The sequence below is a fragment of the Phacochoerus africanus genome, chromosome 2 (assembly GCF_016906955.1).
Source record: "Phacochoerus africanus isolate WHEZ1 chromosome 2, ROS_Pafr_v1, whole genome shotgun sequence".
In the NCBI taxonomy this organism is placed as follows: domain Eukaryota; kingdom Metazoa; phylum Chordata; class Mammalia; order Artiodactyla; family Suidae; genus Phacochoerus; species Phacochoerus africanus.
In genome coordinates, this window is record NC_062545.1 from 171,753,507 (window position 1) to 171,781,302 (window position 27,796).

Below are 27,796 nucleotides of genomic sequence, written 5' to 3' on the forward strand. Positions count from 1 at the left end.
ACCACAATAAGATATTACCTCACACTGGTCAGAATGGGTATCATCAAAAAAATAACAAATTATCTGCAAGAATGTGGAAAAAAGGGAACTCTCGTACACTGTTGGGAATGTAAACTGGTACTGCCACTGTGGAAAACACTGTGAAGGTGACTCAAAAAATTTAAAATCGAATTACCGGAGTTCCCATTGCGGCACAGCGGAAACAAATCTGACTGGTATCCATGAGGATTCCTGGCCTCACTCAGTGGGTCGGGGATCCGGCATTGCTGTTAGCTCTGGTATAGGTCGCAGATGTGGCTCGGATTCCACATTGCTGTGGCTGTGGTGTAGGCCAGCAGCTGTAGCTCAAATTCAACCTCTAGCCTGGGAACTTTCACATGCTGCAGGTGCGGCCCTAAGAAAAATAAAACAGAACTACCATATGATCCAGCAATTCAATATCCTAGGTATACATTAAAAACGACAACAACAACAACCGAAGAACACCAATTAAAAAGACATGTACGGAGTTCCCATCGTGGCCCAGTGGTTAACGAATCCAACTAGGAACCATGAGGTTGCGGGTTCGGTCCCTGCCCTTGCTCAGTGGGTTAACGATCCGGCGTTGCCGTGAGCTGTGGTGTAGGTTGCAGACGCGGCTCGGATCCCACGTTGCTGTGGCTCTGGCGTAGGCCGGTGGCTACAGCTCCGATTCAACCCCTAGCCTGGGAACCTCCATGTGCCGCGGGAGCGGCCCAAGAAATAGCAACAACAACAACAACAAAAAGACAAAAGACAAAAAAAAAAAGACATGTACCCCTTCATTTACAATTTACAATAGCCAAGACATGGAAGTAGCCCAAGTGCCCATCAACAGACAAGTAGCTCAAGAAGATGTAGTGCATATATACAATGGCATATTACTCAGATATATAAAAGAATGAAATACTACTATTTGCAGCAATGTGGATGGACCTAGAGCATATTATGGGCTTAACAGATACAAACAACTATATATAAAACAGTAAATGTATCTCTATTTGGGGTAACAATTTTGTATGAGGAAAATCCTAACTAATTCACAAAAATATTTTTGGACTATTAAATGAGCTCATCAAAATTATAAAATTTTTAGATCAATATTCAAAATTCAACTTTATTTCTATACAATAGCAATAAACAATGAGAAATGAAATTAAGAAATTTCATTAATAATAGCATCAAAAAATACAAAAGGAACAAATTTAACAAAAAATATAAAATGTCTACTAAAAACTACAAAGCATCATTAAAGAAATTAAAGAAAACCTAAATAAATGGAAAGCCCTTCATGCTCATGGACTGGAAAACTTAATATTGTTTAGATGGCAATTCTAAATTCCAAATTCATCTATAGATCAATGCAATCTCTATTAAAATTCCAACTGCCTGGTTTTTTTTTAACTGAAATGAGTAAGCTGATCCTAAAATTAATATGGAAATGCAAAGGACCTTGAATAGCCAAAACAATGTTGAAAAAGAAAACACAGTTGGAGGACTCATACTTCTTAATTCAAAACTTACTACAAAGGTATGGTAACTGAGACAGTACATTACCACCATAAAGATAGACAAATAGGTCAATGGAAAGGAACTGCAAGTACAGAAATTAACCTTTAAGTTTATGATCAACTAAATTTTGACAAAGGTGCCAAGACAATTCAATGGGAAAAGTATAATATTTTCAACTTTCAACAAAAACTAGGAAAACTAGACATCCACATGGAAAAGAATGAAGTTGGATCAAAGATCAAAGTACAAACGCTGGAAGTATAAAACTCTTAAGATGGAGGACTAAATATTTCTTACATCAGATTAGGCAAAGGTTACCCAGATATGACACTAAAAGCACAAGCAACCAAAGAAAAAAATTAATAAAGTAGACATGATCAAAATCTAAAACTTTTGTGTTTCAAAGAACACTATATCAAGAAAGTGAAGACAACCCACAGAATGGTAGAAAATGTCAATTCAAATATCTGATAAGAAACTTGAATACAGAATATAAAAGAACTCTTGCAGCTGAGTAATACAAAAGACAACTCAGTTTTAAAATGAACAAAGGGTTTGGATAGGTATTTTTCCAAAAACTACAGGCGAATGACTAATAAGAATACGAAAAAAAAAAAAAAATGCTAGATGCTTAACATCATTAGTCATCAGAGAAATGAAATCAAAACTACAGTGGGATCACACACATTCCCTCCAGCATGACTATGATACAAAAGATAGTGCTGGCAAGGACACGTAAATATTGGAACCTTGCATACATTGCTCAATGTGAAGTGATAGCCACTGTGGAAAAGTGTAGCAGTTCAACAAAAAATTAAACAAGTTACCATATGACCCAACAATTTCACTCCTTAGTATATATCCAAGAAAAGTGAAGACATATGCCTCTATCCACATAAAAACTGTTGTGGGAAAAATATACGACATGTGATCAAAAATTTCAGTAGAACTTAGAAAAACTTTATTTTCCTATATATTTGAATGCATTGTTTTTGTTTCATTTATTCAGTTCCCAAGTCATGGACACCAATTATTATTCCTATGATAAATTATCATTTTCTCTTCTCCATATTCATTTTTTTTCTGCACATTGAACATAATCATCTCAGGCATTTCCTTAATATTATAATTATTTAATTTTCAGCTATGTTTATTTATTGAGATCACATAAGTGTTGATTTATGCCTCTGCCTGTTACAGTAGCTCAAAATCTCTTCAACATCATTCTGATATTTCATTGCCTAAATTTGTGCTACTGTTTATTGGGTTCATGTTCTTAAATTCTTCTAAACTGTAAAGTGCTCCCAGGGAATTTTCTTCTCTTTTTTGAAGTATCTTCCTTGCAAACACAACAAGGAGTTTCTTTTATGCATATCATTTGACTTCCTTATTTCCCTCTGTGTAGTGATTTTTTAATAGCAACTAATAAATGTTTAATAGCACTGATGGCTGAGATTAGAAAATGAAGCTGTTCTCAATCCCATTTCGACAGCATCAGATCCCAACATTGCTCACTTGTGGAATCAGCAATTGCTATCAATGTTCAATGATTTCAAGTATAAGATGATCTTATGAATTAACAGATAAGAAATCTCAGAAAAGAAATGGAAACTGTAAAAAAACAAAAACAAAACAAAACAAAAAAACCAAATGGGATATTCTGGAACTAAAAACTGAAATTTTCTGAAGTGAAAAATTCATCCTATGGCTTTACAAGGAGACTTGAAATGGCATAATGAACTTGATATCAGATTATTTTTGAAGTATCTAATATGAAGAACAGAAAGAAAAAAACATAAGAAAAATGAACAAAGTATGATGTGAGACAAAATCAAATATTCCAAGAACATGTAATTGTTAGTCTAAAAAGGAAAAGAGAAATTGAAGCAGAAAAAAATTTCTGAAAAAATCTGGTCCAAAATTTCCTAAATTTCATGAAAAATAATGAAGTACAGGTCCAAAAGGTATGGCAAATACCCAACAGGATAAATACAAATATGAATCATGTCTAGGGACATCACAGTCAAATTGTTAAAATCAAAAAAATAAAGAGTAAAGCTTGAAGCAGACAGATGAAAAAAGGTACTTTAGATATGAAAGAATGACAATAGAATGGCATCTGAGTTTAGCAACACAAATAATATAAGACAAAAGAAAATGGAACATTTTTAAAACAGCAAAAATTTGACAGGTCCTAACGATGTTAAACATATATCTACTTTATAACAGAGAGTTAATTCTCCATTGTAAGTTTTACTCAAGGAATGAAAATTTATACATAAAATGACTTGAACAAGAATACTTAGGAGTAACCACTGTGTCAGTGGATTAATGATCCAGCATAGTCTCTGTGGCAGTGCAGGTTTGATTCCTGGCCAGGCACAACGGATTAGGGATCCAGTGTTGCCAGATGTGGAGGAGGTCATAGCTGCACCTCAGATTTGACCCCTGGCCCAGGAACTTCCATATGCTGTGGGTGCAGCTGAAAAAGTGAAAGAATATTTAACTAACTGATAACTGAACACTGTGAACAATATACTGTAACTATAATGGATTCTGTGATGTTCTTCTGTAGACTTGCTTTTACCTTTCTTTCTTCTTTTTTTTTTAATAGGGCCGCACTGGTGGCATATGGAGGTTCTCAGGCTAGAGGTCCCATTAGAGCTACAGCTGCTGGCGTACACCACAGCCACAGCAACACCAGATCCGAGCCACATCTGCAACCTACACCACAGCTCATGGCAACAACAGATCCTTAACCCACTGAGCGAGGCCAGGGATTGAACCTGCAACCTCATGGTTCCTAGTCAGATTCATTTCCACTGTGCCACGATGGGAACTCCGACTTGCTTTTGCTTCTAACAGACAGTTATCTTGTCTGAACCCAAACTTCAAATAAAGAAATTTTGCCTGAAAGTTGCTTTTGTTTTTGGGGTTTTGTACTGTTTTGTTTGGATTTTAATTATGATTTTGGGATATCTTTAAGACCTCTACTGCTTTTAATGAGAGGACATGTGTTAATCAAATGATAATAGGCAAACTTCATTTTTATTGCACTTCACTTTATTGTGCTTTACAGATACTGCATTTTTTAAAAGTTGAAGATTTGTGGCAGCCCTCTGTTGAACATGTCTATTGGTGCCATTTTTCTAACAGCATTTGTTTATAGTGTCTCTGTGTCACATTTTGATAATGCTTGCAATATTTCAAAGTTTTTTCATTATTTGTTATGGTGCTCTATGATCAGTGATCTCTAATGTTACTACTCCCTAAAGATAATGGCTAACCTTCTTTAGCAATAAAGCTTTTGGGGTTTTTTTTTGTTTTGTTTTAGGGCTGCACCCGCAGCATATGGAGGTTCCCAGGCTAAGGGTCGAATTGGAGCTACAGCTGCCAGCCTACACCACAGCCATAACAATGCCAGATCCAAGCTGCATCTGCAACCTACACCACAGCTCACAGTGACACCGGATCCTTAACCCACTGAGAGAGGCCATGGATTGAACCCACAACCTCACAGTTACTAGTTGGATACGTTTCCTCTGCGCCATGATGGGAACTCCAATAAAGCATTTTTTAATTAAGGTATGTACATTGCTTTTTGAGACATAATTCTACTGAATACTTAACAGACTACGATAGAGTATAAACATAATTTTATATGCACTGGGAAACCAAAAAGTGCATGTGACTCCCTTTATTGTGATATTTACTTTATTACAGTGATCTGGAACTGAACCTGAAATAGTTCTGAGATATGCATGCATAGCTCTGAATTTAATGTACCAATTTTTTCTTGGCTGCTTTCAAGATTTTCTCTTTATCCTTGGCATCTAGCAATTTACCTATAATGTGTTTATTTATTTATTTTTTATTTTTTTTGTCTTTTTGCTATTTCTTTGGGCCGCTTCCATGGCATATGGAGGTTCCCAGGCTAGGGGTCGAATTGGAGCTATAGCCCCTAGCCTACGCCAGAGCCACAGCAACGCAGGATCTGAGCCGCGTATGCAACCTACACCACAGCTCACGGCAACGCCGGATTGTTAACCCACTGAGCAAGGGCAGGGATCGAACCCGCAACCTCATGGTTCCTAGTCGGATTCGTTAACCACTGCGCCACGACGGGAACTCCTATAATGTGTTTAGTTTTGGTTTTCTTTTGTATTTATTCTACTTGGATGTCACTGATTGTCTTGACTCTCCAAGCTAGTTTTTAAGAACCCAAAATGAGAAGTTTTCAGCCACTATTTCTTCCAATATTTTTCTGCCTCTTTCTCTCTCTCCTCTACTTATGGAATCCCAACTAAAGGCACTATATGAATTCAACTATCCCCCAAGAGGCTATATAGTTAAAAGGCCCTCAGTTAAAAAAATGTAATAAACTTACAAATCTTATCTACTGCAGTTGTGTTTTTCAAATGTTATCTCCTACTTGGTTTCTACTGCTTTTTAACAGAGCTCCTACAGTCTCCTCTGAATACCCACAGTAGTCAGCTGGGCATGAAAGGCAGAATTCATATTCTAATTTTGGGCTTTAGCCTTGTGGAATCTCTCTCAGCTCCAGAGTTTTCCTCCTAAATTTCAAGCTTCTTTGCCAGTCCTCACCTTTGTCATTTGACATTTCAAGCCAGTAGACTGTGGTTTTCTGCCACTGGAGCTATGGGAGTTGGGGAGCATCTTGTGCAAAAAGTCACAAATTTACAATCCCTATCCACTACTTAACTTACTTCAAAGAATAAACTTTCCACTAGTTTTTGCTTCTTTTTGTTCTGTTAGTATTTTTTGGCCTCTTTTCCAGCATCATCAAGATGTAACACAGAGACATTATGAGAACAAATGCTGTTAGAAAAATGGCACCAATTGATGTATTCAACACAAGGCTGCCACAAATCTTCAGGTTTTATCATCATTAACTGTGACTGGGTTCATTCACTTCACCAATTCACCATTACCTAGGGCTAGTAAGCCCCTACTTTTTAAAAATCAATCTCTTAAATTTGGAGTTCCCAACATGGCTCAGTGGTTAACAAATCCGACTAGGAACCATGAGGTTGCAGGTTCAATCCCTGGCCTCGCTCAGTGGGTTTTAAGGATCTGACACTGCCATGAGCTGTGCTGTGGGTCACAGACCCGGATCGGATCCCGTGTTGCTGTGGCTCTGGTGTAGGCTGGCGGTTACAGCTCTGATTAGACCCCTAGTCTGGGAACCTCCATATGCTATGGGTGTGGCCCTAGGAAAGACAAAAAAAAAAAAACCTCTTAAATTTGAGTTTATAATTTTATACATTAAAAAATTTTAATGATTGGAAATACTATAATAGAAAATAAAATAATCTACCTAAAGTAGGAGTTCCACTTGCGGCTCAGCAGGTTAAAGACTTGACGTTGTCTCTGCGAAGATGCAAGTTCCATCCCTGGCCTTGCTCAGTGGGTTAAGGATTCGGGCGTTGCTACAAGCTGCAGCATAGGTGGCAGATACAGCTCAGGTCCAGTATTGCCATGGCTGTGGCATAGGCCTCAGTTGCCATTCTGATCTGACCCCTAGCTCAGGAACTACCACATACCACAGGTGCAGCCATAAAAAAAAACAAGCAAAAACTACCTAAAGTAATGGAAAATCCCACCCTCCACAAATGTAGAAATAAATTTGCATGTGTACAACTTCCTCATGCAGTTTAAGCTGAAACTGGTACCTTCTAATTCTATGCCCATATATACTTAATTGGAATACAGTCAGGGAGTTCCCGGTGTGGAAAACGAATGCAATTATTTAAAAGCTACAAAGAATTAAAGTCCTCCCCCATGATCTGTAAACTGTTTTCTTTCCTTTTTTCTTTTTTTTTTTTAGGGCCGCACCTGTAGCATATGAAGGTTCCCAGGCTAGGGGTCCAATAGGATCTACAGCTGCTGGCCTGCCACAGCCACAGCAACTCAGGATCTGAGCCGCGTCTGCGACCTACACCACAGTTCATGGCAATGCCTGATCCTTAACCCACTGAGTGAGGCCAGGGATCAAACATGCAACCTCATGGTTCCTAGTCAGATTTGTTTCCACTGCGCCACTATGAGAACTCCATATAGACTTTTTTCAATAATGTCCCATGGACTAAATGATTTAGAAAAGGAAGATGAGTATTTGGAATAAGGACTTATATACCTTTTAGAAACAACAGACATAATTAAGAATAACATTTTAAAGATATCTTCTTTAAATGAAATACTTACCTTTGTTCTTCTTAAATGAGGAAATATTTTTAATAATTTTTTTTCATATTGCATTATATATTTTCTTATACCATGACAGCATAAATAAGAAATGAAGAAGGAATCCACAACATATGCCTTTAGGAATTCTACTTATATTCTCCTTTCACTGATAATTAAATACTAGTATTTCACAGAATTTCAATCAAAGAAGTGTGAAATTAGCAGTTAATCTAAGGTGACTTGCAAAAAATTCAGAATTGTATGTGTACGTAATTCAGGTCCACTGTATGCAAATTGCTGAGTTAGGCTTTCAGTATTCTGAAGGATCCCTTTATTCTCACTAAAGCAATAGCAGTTGCCAAATAACCACAATCCCATAACAGGCAAAATAATTCATTTTCATGCAGAATGAGTATAACAAATATAAAAGGAGAAAATGGAGACCAAGGGCATCTGTTTACACCAATATTACAAAAAAAAAAAAAAGAAAAAAAAAGAAAACAGACAATACTCAATGATGATTCTGTCATTCCTTAAACCAAAACATTTAGTGGTAGCTTTGCTCTAAATCAGACTGGAAAGTCTGATAGGAGGACTACAGAGTCAATTTAAGTGGCTTTGCCAATAATACATAAAAGCAACACTGCTGATACTGAAATTCAAGTATATATAAGCATAAAAATCAGCAGGAACTGGAAAGAGGCAGAGAAAACTAGTGGTAGTATTATATACGTTAATTACTTTGATTGTGATAATTTCACAGGGGAATATATATGATAAAACTTACCAAACTGTATGCTTTGGCATGCAGTTTACTGCAAATGGATATAAATAAAGTTTTAAAAATTCAAAAAGAAAAAAAAATCACTATTTATTTTTACTTATCACTTGGATACTTTAAAGACCAAAATGGAAACCAATTCAAAGTCTGTAACCAAGTATAATTAACAACTCAAAAATCATAGATAGTCATCCAAATTAAAAGATATATCAACTTTTTCCAAGAAAGAACAAGAAGTCTCAATAGAAGAATCCTGAAATTGATTGGTCAAAGGATTAAAGAGGCCTCATTGCTTATGCTGTTTTACATCCCACCCAGGTGTAGAATGCTCCTGGTTTCCATTTCCAAATGGATGTGATGACACAGAGTTTATTAGGATTTGCAGCCTTACTGTACTTCTCTTCCTTGCACCTCTGCAGAATCTCTAAGCTCCTCTGGTGGACTGGGTGTTGGAGAAAGCTAATACTATCCATACTTTTCAAAATTGCACATGGCGCTGTATCATCACGTCCTTAGGAAGCAAAAGAAAAAAAAATGGAGAAAAGAAAAAGACATTATATAAGCCCAAACCAATAGAGAATCAAGGGCAATGCTGCCAACTATGTTAAGAGTACATATAAACTTATCCGTAACTGGGATTAAATGCAAATATTTTTTCCAATTAATTTGAGGCAATAACAAAAACAAAAGGAAAAAATAAACGTCCTCTTTAGGTATATTCAAGGTATCCTTTTTCAGTACTCAAAAGTGTTTTGAGTTCATACCATACTAAAAATGTCTAATTTAAAATACTAGGGAAATGTCAAAAAACAGTTTTTAATGTGTAGGTATTTTTTTAATGGACTCATTTTTATCAGGTCTGAAATATAATTAGCATATAGTTGGCAACAACGCTAGAAACACTGATGGAACCCCAAAGAGAAATATACCCAAAACAATTTACCAAAAGTTAAACTTTCACAAATCTTGCAATTAACCACACTTGTAGGAATTCCAAGTGTGTCAATGTTGAAAGAGTAGGAAGAAAAGCACCATAGAGCAGGAAAACCCAGCAGCACTTTTGTATTTATAAATCTGAAAACAAAGCTGAAAAATCTGTACCTCACAACCACTTCTTAGCAAAGTGACACAGTCAACTATTGGCGGGGAAAGAGAAGGCGCAAGTTCAGGTAAGGACCAAAGCCCCACATTAGTGCTATTAAAACAGTGAGTCACCTGAGCAGTAAAGAGAGAAGGACAACTGTACCATAAACATTAGGAATACATGGATTTAAAAGAGAATTCAGGTTCTCCAGGTTTGGGAGGAGTTGACTATCATTTACCGAGAGAACATCTCTATGAGTTAGGACATTAGTTCCAATGTATGTAGCTTTGCCTTTAAAAAACAAAAGTGAATAGTTTAACTACAGATGGAGGCAAATTAAGCAAGACATAAACAATGAACTGAAGTTCCAATATTGCATTTTTACTGTATAATCAGGAGCAAGATACTATCTATGAATAGTTCTCAAGGTAGAATCATTTTAAAAGTTAAACAGAGGCAGAGTAATTCAAAGAGGTTTACAAAGCATGGTTTAACCAAATTATAATTCCTCAAATTAGATACATACTTCCAGAGAATAAACATCTATGTTACAGCTAAGGAGATATAATCTCATGTACCGTAACATCAGGTTTTTTAAAATAAAAATTTCATATCCTATAATTAAAAAGCTAATAAAACACTATCTTATTTATCCACTACAGAGTCCCTAGTTGCAAATGTTCAATGTTTCAAAAAGACACAAGTATCATTACCAAGTTATCATCCTTTCTTAGTCAAAAGATACCTCAATAAAAATTCTATTCTCTTACTATCAATAATCCCCCTTTGATAGACTGCTTGGAGAAAGAATGCTTAGACTCTCACTAACCTACATTTGGGTGGGGCAGAGGTTGGGGAGAGCTACCAGTTGAGGGGGACCATTTGAGAAAAAAACTCCTGGTGAGTTCTATTCACACTCCACCCAAACTGTAATTTTAGAAAGTTATCACCACACTTTCAGTCCCTTTGAAAACTAACTTGATATACTGCCAGTCAGAAATAATTTAAGAAGATTATAGTATTAAAATGTTTTACATAGATGTTCCTGCCGTGACACTGTGGATCAAGAATCCAACTGCGGTGGGCTCAGGTCTTCGTCATGTGGATGTGCGGGTTTGATTCCTGGCCCGGTACAGTGGGTTAAAGGATCTAGTGTTGTGGTGGCTGTAGCTCAGATTTAATTCCTGGCCCAGGAACTTTCACATGCTATGAGATTGGCCATTAAAAAAAAGTTTTATATAAAAGTTCAGGATATTAGATGTACTAAATTATTACGTAATTTTTAGAAGTTAAAACTCACTCAACATTTTAAGTCGCTGTATTCTATTTTCCATTTTATCTGAATAAATTGTGGTAATGCCATTTGGAGATGGGTAAATTTGTTGTTTTGTGTCTCACCATCATACCTACACCTTAGGTTTTTGTTTATTTTTAACATCTGTTCTTTCATTCTGCTCTCTATCCCTTCTTTTAACTCTTTAACAACTTTAAAAATTATTTTACAGGCTATATTACTATTTCTAAACGTTAAAGTGATACTCCTCTCATTTGTTGTGTGTACCAACTCCCTGTTAGTAGTTTGATTTCCCAGGATTATCTTACAAGGACATTTTCAGAGAAGTCTCACAAACCCTCAAGGGAGGTTTATTTAGTGTTTATTTTAGTTCCCAGTCTAGTTTTGATAATTTCTTAGTTTGAGATTATGTACCAAACAAACAGCATAAATTCAGATGCTAGAACCCATGCATGGTGAAAATACAAGGCACTAAATTTTTTTTTTTTTTTTTTTTGCTTTTCAGGGCCGCACCCACGGCATGCATAGGTTCCCAGGCTAAGGTTCGAATTGGAGCTACAGCTGCTGGCCTATGCCACAGAGACAGCCATGCCAGATGCAACCCACGTCTGCAACCTATACCACAGCTCATGGTAACGCTGGATCCTTAACCCACTGAGCAAGGCCAGGGATCGAACCTGCAACCTCATAGCTCCTGGTCAGATTCGTTTCCACTGCACCATGATGGGAACTCCAGCACTAATTTTTTAAGCAACATTTTCTTTCAAACTTTACCTATGGCCTAACATAGATTGATAAGATTCTTCTTGTTTCTCTAGACAAGGCCAACAGGCAGAATTTTCAAATTATCTTTTCAGTGACAGAAAAATTCAAGCTCTGGAAGCTCCTACACCATACAGCAGAGACTCAATCCTAACTCCACTGTATCATTTTCAAACCTGAAGCCATGTCTCTGAACCTGTAATAGTTTCTGTAATACCAGCTCCCAGGCCTTAGGGCCATTTCTTAAAGGTATTTTACACACAGTAAAATCCACTAATCTTAGATATATGGTTTGATGAGCTTAAACAAATGGTTACATCATGTAATCTTAAATCAAGATATGAGAACATTTCTCTTTTTTTTTTTTTTTGCCATTTCTTGGGCCGCTCCCACGGCATATGGAGATTCCCAGGCTAGGAGTCAAATTGGAGCTGTAGCCACCGGCCTACACCACCGCCACAGCAACACGGGATCCTTAACCCACTGAGCGAGGCCAGAGATCAAACCCGAAACCTCATGGTTCCTAGTCGGATTCGTTAACCACTGAGCCATGACGGGAACTCCAAGATATGATAATATTTCTATCACCTCAGTGAGTTATTTTATTCCTTTCTGGTCAATACCACCCTTATCCCTCACAGAGTTAATCAAGAAATGCTTTCTATCACTATATATTACTTTGTCAGTTCTTAAATCAAATGAAATCATAGAGTATGTATTTTTTGTTGTTGTTGTTTTAATGGCTGCACCCATAGCATGTGCAAGTTCCCAGGCCAGGAACTGAGTCCGAGCCAAAGCTGCAACTTACATCACAAAAGTATCGTCAACGCCCACTGCACCAGGATGGGGATCAAACCTGCACCTTGGCATTAACCCGAGCCTCAGCAGTCAGATTCTTAACACACTGTGCCACAGCAGAAACCCCCGTATTCTTTTATGACCGACTTTTAGATAAAAAAATGTTTTGTGACTCTTTTTTTTTTGTCTTTTTGTCTTTTTGCCATTTCTAGGGCCGCTTCTGTGGCATATGGTGGTTTTCCAGCTAGGGGTCTAAACGGAGCTATAGCTGCCAGCCTACACCAGATCCACAGCAACACAGGATCCGAGCTCCGTCTGTGATCTATACCACAGCTCACAGCAATGCCGGATCCTTAACCCACTGAGCGAGGCCAGGGATCGAACCCGCAACCTCATAGTTCCTAGTCGGATTCTTTAACCACTGAACCAAGATGGGAACTCCTGTGACTCATTCATTATGAGGATCAGCAGTTTGTTCTTTTTTATTGCTGAATAATGTTACAAGGTAGGAATGCATCACAATTTGGTTATTCATTCTTTCACTGATTGATATTTGGATCTTCCATTTGGGGGCTATTATAAATAAAGCCACAACAAATATTCTTTTTCTGGAGAGAGGACAAGATGGCGGAGGAGTAGGGGGACACGCTCGCCCTCTCCCACAAACACAACAAAAAAGGCACATCTACAGAATAAATGACTCGCACAGAACAGCAACCAATCGCTGGCAGAGGAACCTAAACTCCAATAACGGCAAGAAGTTCGTGACATTACGGGGCAGAACGGGAGAAAAGAAGAGGAGAGTGAGAGAAGGTGAATCCAAGCGGACGGGCGCTCCCGAAAGGGAACTGCAGAGGAGAAAGGGATCCCGCACCCTGGAAAGTCACCTACACGGGGGAAAGATCAAACAAACCGGAGGAATCTCCAGATGCAGAGAAGAGTGTAGCAGTAAGTTGGAGTACGGAAAAGCTGATCAAGAACCGAATGGACCATCTGAACTACGGGCACAGTCACCAAAAATTGAGACGCCTGGGTGGGAGCTGGGCACCGAATCCTCGCCTCCAAAGGTTAGTCCCCAAGAAAGGGCCGGGCGACGCCTGGTGGGGGCTGGGCACCGAGATCTCGGCTACAGAGGTTAGACCCTGAGAATGGGCTGGGGGGGCGGGGCGGAGCGGAAACTGCTTGGGAGGTCTAGAAACCATTTGAAAGGGCCGAGACTGCCTGGGAGACTAGAAAACAAAGCTGTCACAGAGGAATGGAACAATACTCTAGGGGCGGGGAAGTGGAAAGCCGCATCAGAAGGAACCTGGGAGAAGAGCCTGGTCTGCGCCCGTGCTGGGGAGGGGAGAGAAGAAGGGGTGGGTCCCCATAGAATACTCCCCACGCCACAGCAAGCTTACAGGCCCGCTAGCTAGCAGAAAGCTGTGCTTCCCAGTGCATCCCCTCCCCCCACCCCCGCCACCCCCTATGCTCTCACCGGACCTGGGGCTGCCTGCCATCCAGGAGGGCTGGCCTCCACAATTTCCTGAAGCCTACCACCGCAGGGGCTGTCCCTGCACAGGCCTGCTTGCCCTTTGGAGGGGCTTCACTTCCGCAGAGCAGCACCAAACACCACCAGCCCCTGAGAAAAGGCCTGCAGCCCAGAAAAGCTGCAACAAGCCTGGCCGAGTTGGGAAAAGATCTCAGACGGTTCTTCTGAGTCAGGCTGCCCTGGGTAGGAGCCTCTTGGGTTTCCAACGGCCCTGCTACCCGCCCAAAGCCCCAGGGGGTGCCCTAGTGGATCAGCTGCATAGGACTGCCAGCTCCAGGAAGGACCCCCTACAGCCCAGAAAAGCTGCAACAAGCCTGGCCGAGTCAGGAAAAGATCTCAGACGGTTTTTCTGAGTCAGGCTGCCCTGGGTAGGAGCCTCTTGGGTCTCCAACGGCCCTACTACCCGCCCAAGCCCCCAGGGGGTGCTGAGAACTAGTGGAACAGCTGCATAGGACTGCCAGCTCCAGGCAGGACCCCCTACAGCCCAGAAAAGCTGCAACAAGCCTGGCCGAGTTGGGAAAAGATCTCAGACGGTTTTTCTGAGTCGGGCTGCCCCGAGGAGGAGCCTCTTGGGTTTCCAGTGGCCCTGCTACTCGCCCAAGCCCCCAGGGGGTGCCCCACTCCTGCGGAATAGCTGCTCAGCACCACCAGGCCCCTGGAAGAGCCCCTGCAGCCCAGAAAAGCTGCAACAAGCTCGGCCAGACTGTGAAAAGATCTGCCTACATTCTCAGGCCAGCCTTCTGAGTTGGGCTGCCCTAGGGAAGAGCCTCTTAGGTTCTCAGTGACCCAGATAGCTGCTCCAGCCCCCAGGGGGTGCTGCACTCCTGAGGAACAGCTGCCCAACACCGCCAACCCCCTGCAAGAACCCCACAGCCTAAAAACACCAGAGCAAGCTCTGCATGACCAAGTGAAATCTGCTACCATCGTGGTGTGGACCTCCCAGTCCTGTCTGCCCTCAGGAAGCCCTCCCTTGCTTCAAAGAAACACTGTTAGCCCCATCAACACTCCAGAAAAGCCACACTGCCTCAAAAAAGATTGACCAACAACGCCAGCCCTCAGGAAATATTCCACGGCAGTGACAAGGCAAACACTGCCCCATAACGGAGAGTACAACTCCCTCAGGAGAAAGAAAACAACAAGCAAGATGAAGAAGCTGAGAAACCACCCCCAGTCAAACCAACAGGAGAACTCACCTAAAACAGTCAACAATGAAACAGATCTCTGCAGTCAGACAGACCTGGAGTTCAAAAGAGAAATAGTGAAAATACTGAAGGAATTAAGAGAAGATATGAACAGTAATGCAGATACCCTCAGAAAGGAACTAGAAAATATAAGGAGGAGCCAAGAAAAACTAGAACATTCATTCGCAGAGATGCAAACTGAACTAGGGGCAGTAAAAACTAGAATGAATAATGCAGAAGAACGAATCAGTGATGTGGAAGATAGAATAATGGAAATCACTCAATCCGGTCAACAGACAGAAAACCGAATCAAAAAACTGGAAAGCAATATAAGAGACCTATGGGATAATATAAAGCGGGCCAATCTATGCATAATAGGAATTCCAGAGGAGTAGAAAAAGATAAGGGGATGGAAAATATATTTGAAGAAATTATCAATGGAAACTTCCCAAATCTAAAGGATACTGGGTTCAAGATACAAGAAGCACAGAGGGCCCCAAACAAACTGAACCCAAACAGACCCACACCAAGACACATCATAATAAAAATGGCAAAAGTTAGTGATAAAGAGAGGATCCTAAAGGCAGCCAGAGAAAAACAGAATGTTACCTACAAGGGAACCCCCATAAGAATATCAGCTGATTTCTCTACAGAAACACTACAGGCCAGGAGGGAATGGCAAGAGATACTGAAAGTGCTCAAAGGAAAAAATATGCAACCTAGAATACTCTATCCAGCAAGAATATCATTTAAAATAGAAGGGGAAATAAAAATTTTTTCCAACAAACAAAAACTTAAAGAATACTGCAACACAAAACCCAGGTTAAAGGAAATATTGAAAGGGCTTCTCTAAACCAAAAAGAAAGGAAGGAAAGGGAAGAAAAAAGAAAAGAAAAAAAAAAAGAAGAGGAGGAGGAAGAACTAGGACTGAGGAAACCGCAATCAGAGAGCAGTCACTCAAATAAGCCAGCATACAGATTTAATCATGAACATGCTTCAAACAAAATAAAATTAAAAAGAAAAAATAAAAAAGAGTCATCAAAACCATAAAATGTGGGCAAGGGATGTTAGGAAGTAAATAACACTTTTCATTTGTTTGTATGTTTCTCTTCTTAATTTGAATATAATAATGAAGTGTTTGAACTTACAGGACCATCATGCTAAAGCACACAATTATGGGAAGGGGTTAGCATACTTAAAAAACAGGGCAACCACAAGCCAAAACCAAATATTGCATTTGCAAAAAAAAAAAATACACTCAAGCAGATAATAACAGGAGACCATCCAACCAAAAAAAAAAGAAAGGAAGAATGGAGAACCATAGAATCAACTGGAACACGAGGTTCAAATGGCAATAAATAATCATCTATCAATTATCACCTTAAATGTCAATGGACTGAATGCCCCAATCAAAAGACACAGAGTGGCTGAGTGGATAAAAAGGCAAAAACCTTCAATATGCTGCCTACAAGAAACTCACCTTAGGACAAAAGATACATATAGATTGAAAGTGAAAGGGTGGGGAAAAATATTTCACGCCAATAGACATGACCGAAAAGCAGGAGTCGCAACACTCATATCAGACAAAATAGACTTTAAAACAAAAGACATAAAGAAAGACAAAGAAGGACACTACTTAATAATTAACGGATCCATCCAAGGAGAGGATGTTACTATCGTCAACATATATGCCCCAAATACAGGAGCACCCAGATACATACAACAAATATTAACAGACATAAAGGGAGATATAGATGAGAATACAATCATAGTAGGAGACCTTAATACCCCCCTCACATCAATGGACAGATCCTCTAGACAGAAAACCAATAAAGCAACAGAGATCCTAAAGGAAACAACAGAAAAGTTAGACTTAACTGATATCTTCAGGACACTACATCCGAAAAAAGCAGAATACACATTCTTCTCAAATGCTCATGGAACATTCTCAAGAATCGACCACATCTTGGGACACAAAGCTAATCTCAATAAATTTAGGAGCATAGAAATCATCTCAAGTATCTTCTCTGACCACAATGCCATGAAATTAGAAATCAACCATGGGAAAAGGGAGGAGAAAAAAACCTACTACATGGAGACTAAACATGCTACTAAAAAACCAGTGGGTCAATGAGGAAATCAAGAAGGAAATTAAAAACTACCTTGAAACAAATGATGATGAAGACACAACTGCTCAAAATCTATGGGATGCTGCGAAAGCAGTGCTCAGAGGGAAATTTATACCAATACAGGCCTTTCTCAAAAAAGAAGAAAGATCCCAAATGGACAACTTAACCCTCCACCTAAATGAATTAGAAAAAGAAGAACAAAAAAGGCCTAAAGTCTGCAGAAGGAAGGAAATTATAAAGATCAAAGAAGAAATCAATAAAATAGAGACTCAAAAAACAATAGAGAAAATTAATAAAACAAAGAGTTGGTTCTTTGAAAAGGTAAAAAAAATTGACAAACCCCTGGCCAGACTCACTAAAAAGAGGAGAGAAAGAACCCAAATAACCAAAATTAGAAATGAAAAAGGAGAAATCACAACGGATACAGCAGAAATACAAAAAACCATAAGAGAATACTATGAACAACTATATGGCAACAAATTTGACAATCTGGAAGAAATGGACAATTTTCTACAATCTTACAGCCTGCCAAAACTGAATGAAGAAGAAACAGACCAACTGAACAGACCGATCACTAGAAATGAAATTGAAGAGGTCATAAAATCACTCCCTACAAATAAAAGTCCAGGACCAGATGGCTTCACAGGTGAATTCTACCAAACATATAAAGAGGAACTGGTGCCCATCCTCCTTAAACTCTTTCAAAAGGTTGAAGAAGAAGGAATACTCCCAAAGACATTCTATGATGCCACCATCACCCTCATTCCAAAACCAGACAGAGATACCACCAAAAAAGAAAACTATCGCCCAATATCATTGATGAATATAGATGCAAAAATTCTCAACAAAATCTTAGCCAACCGAATCCAACAACATACCAAAAAAATTATACACCATGACCAGGTTGGGTTCATCCCAGGTTCACAAGGATGGTTCAACATACGCAAATCAATCAGCATCATACACCACATTAACAAAAAAAAGTCAAAAATCATATGATCATCTCAAAAGACGCAAAAAAAGCATTTGACAAAGTCCAACATCCATTCATGATCAAGACCCTCGCCAAAGTGGGTATAGAGGGAACATTCCTGAATATAATCAAAGCCATTTATGATAAACCCACAGCCAATATAATACTCAATGGGGAAAAACTGAAAGCCTTCTCACTCAAATCTGGAACAAGACAGGGATGCCCACTCTCACCACTGCTCTTCAACATAGTTTTGGAAGTCCTAGCCATAGCAATTAGGCAAACAAAAGAAATAAAAGGCATCCATATAGGAAGAGAAGAGATCAAACTGTCACTGTATGCAGATGACATGATACTATACATAGAAAACCCTAAGGACTCAACCCAAAAACTACTTGAACTGATTCATAAATTCAGCAAAGTAGCAGGATATAAGATTAACATTCAGAAGTCAGTCGCATTTCTGTATACCAGCAATGAAATATTAGAAAAGGAATACGAAAATACAATACCTTTTAAAATTGCACCTCACAAAATCAAATACCTCGGAATACACCTGACCAAGGAGGGAAAGGACCTATATGCCGAGAACTATAAAACTTTAATCAAAGAAATCAAAGAAGATGTAAAGAAATGGAAAGATATTCCATGTTCATGGATTAGAAAAATCAATATTGTAAAAATGCCCATGCTTACCCAAAGCAATCTACAGATTCGATGCAATCCCTATCAAATTACCCAGGACATTTTTCACAGAACTAGAACAAACAATCCAAACATTTCTATGGAACCACAAAAGACCCAGAATCGCCAAAGCAACCCTGAGAAACAAAAACCAAGCAGGAGGCATAACTCTCCCAGGCTTCAAGAAATCCTACAAAGCCACAGTCATCAAAACAGTGTGGTACTGGTATCAAAACAGACAGACAGACCATTGGAACAGAATAGAGAACCCAGAAATAAACCCTGACACCTAGGGTCAATTAATCTTTGACAAGGGAGGCAAGAACATCAAATGGGAAAAAGAAAGTCTATTCAGCAAGCATTGCTGGGAAACCTGGACAGCTGCATGCAAAGCAATGAAATTACAACACACCCTCACACCATGCACAAAAATAAACTCCAAATGGCTGAAAGACTTAAATATACGACAGGACACCATCAAACTCCTAGAAGAAAACATAGGCAAAACACTCTCTGACATCAACATCATGAATATTTTCTCAGCTCAGTCTCCCAAAGCAATAGAAATTAGAGCAAAAATAAACCCATGGGACCTCATCAAACTGAAAAGCTTCTGCACAGCAAAGGAAACCCAAAAGAAAACAAAAAGACAACTTTCAGAATGGGAGAAAATAGTTTCAAATGATGCAACCGACAAGGGCTTAATCTCTAGAATATATAAACAACTTATACAACCCAACAGCAAAAAAACCAATCAATCAATGGAAAAATGGGCAAAAGGCCTGAATAGACTGTTCTCCAAAGAAGATATACAGATGGAGTTCCCGTCGTGGTGCAGTGGTTAACAAATCCAACTAGGAACCATGATGTTGCGGGTTCGGTCCCTGCCCTTGCTCAGTGGGTTAACGATCCGGCGTTGCCGTGAGCTGTGGTGTAGGTTGCAGACGTGGCTCGGATCCCGCGTTGCTGTGGCTCTGACGTAGGCCGGTGGCTACAACTCCGATTCAACCCCTAGCCTGGGAACCTCCATATGCCGCGGGAGCGGCCCAAGAAATAGCAACAACAACAACAACAACAACGAAAAAGACAAAAAGACAAAAAAAAAAAAGAAGTTATACAGATGGCCAGCAAACACATGAAAAAAATTCTCAACATTGCTGATTATAAGATAAATGCAAATCAAAACTACCATGAGATACCACCTCACACCAGTCAGAATGGCCATCATTAATAAGTCCACAAATAACAAGTGCTGGAGGGGCTGTGGAGAAAAGGGAACCCTCCTGCACTGTTGGTGGGAATGTCAACTGGTACAGCCACTATGGAGAACAGTTTGGAGATACCTTAGAAATCTATACATAGAACTTCCATATGACACCACAGTCCCACTCTTGGGCATATATCCAGACAAAACTCTACTTAAAAGAGACACGTGCACCTGTATGTTCATTGCAGCACTATTCACAATAGCCAGGACATGGAAACAACCCAAATGTCCATCGACAGATGATTGGATTCGGAAGAGGTGGTACATATACACAATGGAATACTACTCAGCCATAAAAAAGAATGACATAATGCCATTTGCAGCAACATGGATGGAACTAGAGAATCTCATACTGAGTCAAATGAGCCAGAAAGACAAAGACAAATACCATATGATATCACTTATGACTGGAATCTAATATCCAGCACAAATGAACATCTCCTCAGAAAAGAAAATCATGGACTTGGAGAATAGACTTGTGGCTGCCTGATGGGAGAGGGAGGGAGTGGGAGGGATCGGGAGCTTGGGCTTATCAGACACAACTTAGAATAGATTTACAAGGAGATCCTGCTGAATATCATTGAGAAATTTGTCTAGATACTCATGTTGCAACAGAAGAAAGGGTGGGGGAAAAATGTAATTGTAATGTATACATGTAAGTATAACCTGACCCCCTTGCTGTACAGTGGGAAAATAAAAAAAAATTTTTTTAAATAATAAATAAATAAATAAATAAAATAATGAAAGTATTACACATTAAAAATATATATACATTCTTTTTCTGTGTTTGCGTATAGTAACTTCATAGAAATATAATTCAGATAGCATACAATTCACCGATTTAAGGTGTACAATTCAATTGTTTCTAGTATAATTCCCAAAGCTGTTTATACACCACCACAATTTTAGAATATCTACATCACATCAAAGAGAAACTCTATACTTTTAAACTATCCCTGCCCTTGTCATCAGTTTCCTACTCCAGCCATAAGCAAATACTAATCTACATTCTGTCTCTACAGATTTGCCTATTCTAGATATTTCTTATAAGTGGAATCACACAATATGTGACCTTTTGTGTGAGACTCTTTCACTTAACAAAATGCTTTCAAGGTTCACCCACATTGTAGCATGTACTAGTACCTCATTCCTTTACATGACAGAATTGCATTCCATTCATCAGGTGACATTTGAGTTGTTTCCACCTTTTGGCTATTATGAATATATTGCTAAGAACATCAGGTACAAGTTTTTATTCAAACACCTGTTTTCAATTCTCCTGGATATCTACATAAAAGTGGAATTTCTGGGTAAAAACTAACTACCACGCTGTTTTATAAAGTGGCAGCACCATTTTACATTTTCATCAGCAGCATATGAGGTTTCCAATTTCTCAACATCCTTGCCAACATTTGTTATTACTTGTTTTACTGTAGCTATCCTAGTAGAAGTGAAGTGGTATCTCACCGTACTTTTGATTTGCATCTCCCTGATGACAAATGATTTGACCATCTTTTCAGGTATGTTATTGACTATTTGCATAACTTCTTCAGAGAAATGTCTTTTCATATCCTTTGCCTACTTTTTAACTGGGTTAAGTTTTTTATTACTGAATTACAAGATCAGTATACATTCTAGATACCAGCTCTTTCTCAGAAACACAATTTATAAATATGTTCTGTCATTCTGTGAATTGTCATTTCACTTTCTTAACAGTGTCCTTTGAGGTACAAAAGTTTTAATTTGCATAAAGTCTAATTTATCCATTTTTTTCTTTGGTTGCTTATGCTTTAGGTGTCATATCAAAGACACCTAAAGCCTAATCCAAACTGAGAAAGTGAATCTCCAACTTTTGTCCTTCTTGCATTTCTGGATCTTTTACATACCCATCTTATGACTAGCTTGTCAAGGGAATTATAATTAGCATCTTAATTTATAATAATATAGCCTGGATTAAAAACTAGTTAATGTCAGAAGTACCTAAAAAAATTTCCTCCTTTATAGCTCCATTCCCTTCCTCTTCCTTTATGCTGCTAGTGTCTTACAAATTACATCTCTAAAATGTAATTTGTAAATATATTTCTAAAATATAACATACCCTCCAAGAAGAATTTATAATTATTGCTCTGAACAGTTATCTTTTAAATCAGATAGGAGGGGAAAAAATTACAAAATGTAAAAAAAAATTTACACTATCTTTTATGATTAACTATAATTTCCTTTTATGGTATTCTTTACATTTTATGTGGTTTCAAGTCATTGTCCAGTGTTCTTCCACTTCAGCCTGAAGAACTCCTTTTGGTACTTCTTGTGGAGCAGTTAGTAACAGTCACTCAGGATTTGTTTATCTGGAAATGTCTTAATCTCACCATCATTTTGAAAGTAGTTTTACTGAATACAGAATCCTTGACTAACAGTCTTTTTTTCTTTCAGCACTGTGAATATGCCAAGCCACTATCCTCTGGCCTCAATGGCTTTTGATGATGAATCAATTGTTAATCTTACTGGAGATACTTTGTACATGATGAAACATTTTCCTCTTGCTGCTTTCAATATTCTCTCTTTATTTCCAGACAGTTTAATTACAATATATCTAAGTGTAGATCTCTTTGAATTCACCTGCCTTGTAGCTTTTTGAGCTTCCTAGATATGTAGATTAATTTTCTTATCAAATTTGAGGAGTCTTTGGTCATTATCTCTTGTAATATTCTGACTCTTTCCCTCCCTCTAGACTCTCAGAAGTTGATATGCTTCATGATGCCCCAAAAGTCTAGAAGTTCTGTTTTTCTTCATTCTTTATTCATCCTATTCCTCAGCCAGATCACCTCAACTGATCTGTCTTCAAGTTCACAGATTCTGGCTTCTGTCTATTCAAGTCTGATGTTGAACTCTTCTACTTAATTCTTCATTTCATTTATTGTACATTTTTCCCCATTTCAAAACTGAATCAATCATATATAATTGATATTCTCTATTTGGTGAGACACTGTTGTCATTCTCTCCTTTTGTTCTTCAAATACAGTTGCTTTTAAGTCTTTAAACATATTTAAAACAGTTTTGTCTAGTAATATCAATGTCTGGCTTTTTTCAGGGATAGTTTTTATTGATTTCTTTTTCCCATGTATGGGTCAAATTTCTTAGTTCCTTTGCATGTTTCATAATTTTGTATAGAACATGAGACTTTTTTTTTGTTCACATATTCATCAAATATTTATTGAGTACCTTTGGGCTAAGTACTGGGCCAGGTGCTGAGAATATAATGATGAATTAGAATTAAAATTTTTTTCATGGAGTTTACAGATGATAGGGAACTCAGCTATAAAACAATGATTGTCCAGAAACTTAATTTATCAGTATGAGAAATGCTCTGCAAGAGGAAGTACTGGGTGTTACAGGAATGAATAATAATAATAATAATAATAATAATAATAATGACTTAGTTTGAAAGTCCAGGGGTGATGGCGGACTTTGAGTGGACAATATGTGGATATTACTTTGATAAATTACTCCTCTCCACTGGATAAGTCTTGGTGGAACTATCCAAACAAGATGTCTCATATTCTCCTAAACAAAGGGATTATAGGTGTTCCAAAGTAGACAATCAAACACTGACAGTTTTTAATAATATAACATGACAACTCTGGAAATCAGAATGTCTCCTCTCCTCAAGATTTGTTGTTGCTGCTGTTTCTTATAGTTGCTATTTGTACAGGATGTTCCTGAAATAATTCTGTAAAGTTTGTATTCTTTGTCAAAGGTAACCATGGAAATCTCTGCTCGGTTAGCTTAACAGTCAGCTACTGATTGGAGGCAGGTATCTTTACATGCCTGAAACCAGTAATTCTCCCAGTCTTTGCCAAGGGTCAGCAAGTGTGTGTTTCAGGGCACACCTTCAACACTCAGCTAGGTAGTCTGTAACTCTGCCTTGCCCTGCTTGCAGAGAATCTGAAGGTTATTCAGAGGTTAAGAGACCAGGATCTTCTCAGATCTTTACTAATCATACAGATAGCATGTGCATAATAGCTATTTATGAATATATGGAAACTTTCCAGAGTCATCTTTCTCCAGCTTTTCCTTTTAAGCACTTTGATTAGTTTTTGTCCCAACAATTATCTACTGCATCAGGGAGTTCCAGCATTCAACAACTGCTTCTGAATGGCTTCAGCTTTTCTCCTTATAGATGAAGAAACTGAATAATACTTTGAACTCTGTTGTTCTTGCTGCTCATGCCAGCGTCACAACTGAATTCCCTGTCTCTGCCTAGTCTTTTTGGATGAATTAAAATTCCTCTTTGGCTATACTATTATGTAAATCCAGAAGAACCAAATAAAGCATCACTGCACTCATATCTGCATACTGCACAATTCATGTCAAGTTATGATCTCCCCTGTACTCTACTCCAGGCTCTTTTTAACTCAGGAGCAAAGGCAAAGTGGATGATACCATTGGAATGTCTCTTCACCACCAACCAGAAAAATCATTACCATTTCCTCCCAGAAAGCTTCACTCAGACTGCCTACTTATACGACTCTACTAAGAACATTTTATGGTTTCCTGATCACCATAAAATATATACCATAACTATAATAAATTTATTCATAAAAAGAATAACTTGAATTAATTTTTATTTAAAGACCATAAAATGACATTGTATCCTCTAATTTGGAAGTCTATAACAAAGAAAAAATTACAGCCAAAAGTAGATTTAAATTTGATAATCTCATTTGTGCTCAGCTGGCTTGAAGAAGAAGAAGTATGTTTGGGAATTCCTTAAGAAAATCCAGAGTCTTTTGGGTTCCCCATCAGATATTTACTGACAATTAGCTAAGAGTACAGAGAAATTTTTTAAAACATACTCTCAAAGGAAGTAAAACTATATTGTACTTCTGCAATCTACATCTTTTTTCTTCATTAGAAATATTATCTTTCACCCCTTATTTTCATCCAAGATCTGAACTTGGTTACCTTTTGCCTTTTATATATTCTACTCCTGCTTTCCAATTCCTATTTCACTTTGAAATGTTTTGCATATACTTACAGACATTATAAAAGTTCTGAATCTATGACTTAATGCATTTTCATAGTTACTCTGTTAGTTTTCATTTTGAAATACTACAGTGGTCTAATTTTATAGGACCCTTTTATTCTAAACTCACCAGAAAATACCAGGTAGTAAACAGTGCACAGTGACAAAAAATGATGCTAAATGTTGGCACTGACACTAATATACCCTAATATAAACAATTATTCTCTGTAACAAATCTGTTCAGTTATCACTTCAAAAATGCAAATGAACTATCGTTTTTCTTTTTTTTTGATAAAAAGTGAAATTTTTAAAATTTATCTAAAGGAGACTTCTAGCATGTTGGTAATATTCTCTTACTTAGTCTAGGAGATAGTTCCAGGAGTGTTTTCACTTTATGATAACTCACTGAGCTATATGTTTTTATTCTGGGTACTTTTCTATATACATGTTATATCAGTATTAGATAGTTTTCAAAAAAGAGTTTATTACATGGAAGCTCTAAACTGGCTGGAAAAAAAAAAGCTAGATTAGAAAACAAGAAGAATCTAGAAATTATCAAAGTAGAGATAACATAGGTTCAGTTGGTTGATCATTAATAACACTACATATCTCCATACTAATTAATACTAATATATACACAACCAGCTTTCACAATTTTTTTTTCTTTTTAGGGCTGCACCCACAGCATATGGAAGTTTCCAGGGTAGGGGTCAAATCAGAGCTGCAGGTGCCAAGCCTACACCACAGCCATGCCAGATCCAAGCCGTACCCGTGCCCTACACCACATCTCACAGCAATGTTGGATCCTTAACCCACTGAGCAAAGCCAGAGATGGAACCCACATCCTCATGGATACTAGTTGGGTTCGTTACTGCTGAGCCTCCCACAAATAATATTTTAAATGCCAAAGGGACATACAGACAACGTGAACAACATTTACAGAAAACAATATATTTATTTAATAGTAAATATAAGAAGATATAAGAAGACTTTAGTTATGTCAGTAGGATATGTATCAATTTTCAAAATTATCAAAATTGATAAGTCTATTGTAATAAATATGTCTTAAATTAAAAGAAAAAAGTTCTTTAAAGCTTTTTGCTGGTAGCTATACTCAATAACTGCAATACATATTTTAAAGCTGCCAAGAGATTAAACTGTAAAAGTTATCATAAGAAAAAAGGTTCTGTAACTTTGTATAATTATGGATGGTATCATTTTGCAGTGTATAAAAACTGCGAGTCACTATGTTATACATTTGAATCCAATATAATGTTATATGTCCATCATACCTCAATTTAAAAATTTTTTTCAAACTTTTTGCAAAGATAGCCTCTTAGAAATTTTGGAAAAGGCTAAGCAGTTTGAAGACACATTATAATCTGAAGAACAGAAACTAAATTCAATTAGTTTTGCCTCTCATTTTAGGAATACATCCTCAAGTATTTCATTCATTTAAAATATACAAAAGCTCACTTATGATGGAGCATGAAATGTGAGAAAAAAGAATGTATATATGTATGTGTGAATGGATCACCTTGCTGTACAGTAGAAAAGTGACGGAACACTGTAAACCAGCTATAATGGAAAAAAATAAAAATAACTTAAAAAAAATGCCATTTGTGAGTTCCTGCAGTGGTGCAACTCCAAATCGGCATCATCACCTCTAGAGTGCTAGGACGCAGGTTTCAGCCCCCACTTGGCATTGCCGCAGCAGTGGCCTAGGTTGCCACTATGCTGGGGCAGCCAAAATAAATAAATAAAAGAAAAATAAATAAAATAAAATATACAAAAGCTGAACTTCAGTTTTACTGCTAGCACACATGCCAAAAAGTCATATTAGTAAGCACAATATGTGTCCTAGCTCACTTCTACTGAAGTTTCTTGGCAGAAAAATTTTTATAACTATGTATATATTAGAAAATCTTCACTATGTGGCAATGGTCTCTCTAAAGCTAGAGCTACAGCAAGTAACAGTATGGTTTCCAGTAGGTATTAACTGTTTTTGAAGATGCCCCTTCCACAGAATATGAAATGAGACATTTTATTATTTAAGGGGGAAGCACACAGAAGTAGTATTCTGCTTTATCCATTTCTAACTCTCAAAGTAAAATCCAGGTAACTGAATTAAGGGTAAGAGGAAAAGAAAATTAACACTTCATAAACAGATACTTTACATATACTATCTGACTTTACCCTCATAATATTAAAGGAAGTATTAATTAACACACCAAGAAATTCAGTCAAGAGAAGAGATGATGACTGATTACTGAAGCTGGCTTATCTCACTATACTATACTACCTTTATCCTAATTTTTGTGCCTCTTGATTTATACTTCCACATTTTGTTTCATTTGTAGTAAAAGCTATGGCATGAAAAGAAAATAGAGAAAGGCATCAATATTAAATTCTACATAATTACTTAACTATTTCACTTTGTGTTTTAAAAAAATCATATTAGTGTCTGAATGCCTAGTAAATACCAGGCATTCAGACATTGATACATACTCATTATTATACTCATTATTTATACTAATTATTCCTATCAA

General features: G+C 37.8%; 1 protein-coding gene across 8 annotated transcripts in view; it reads right to left on the reverse strand.

Annotated features, from left to right (window-relative positions):
• Window positions 1–27,796, reverse strand: part of MYO9A (myosin IXA) — a 235,527-nt gene that overhangs the window by 113,559 nt on the left and 94,172 nt on the right. For 7 of the 8 annotated variants that reach the window (XM_047767208.1, XM_047767211.1, XM_047767210.1 and 4 more), the window contains one exon: window positions 8,910–9,029. The exons of the other annotated variant lie outside the window; for it this stretch is intronic. In XM_047767208.1, coding sequence (XP_047623164.1) covers window positions 8,910–9,029 — 120 coding nt within the window. The remainder of the gene's footprint in view (window positions 1–8,909; window positions 9,030–27,796) is intronic. 8 annotated transcript variants of the gene reach the window in all.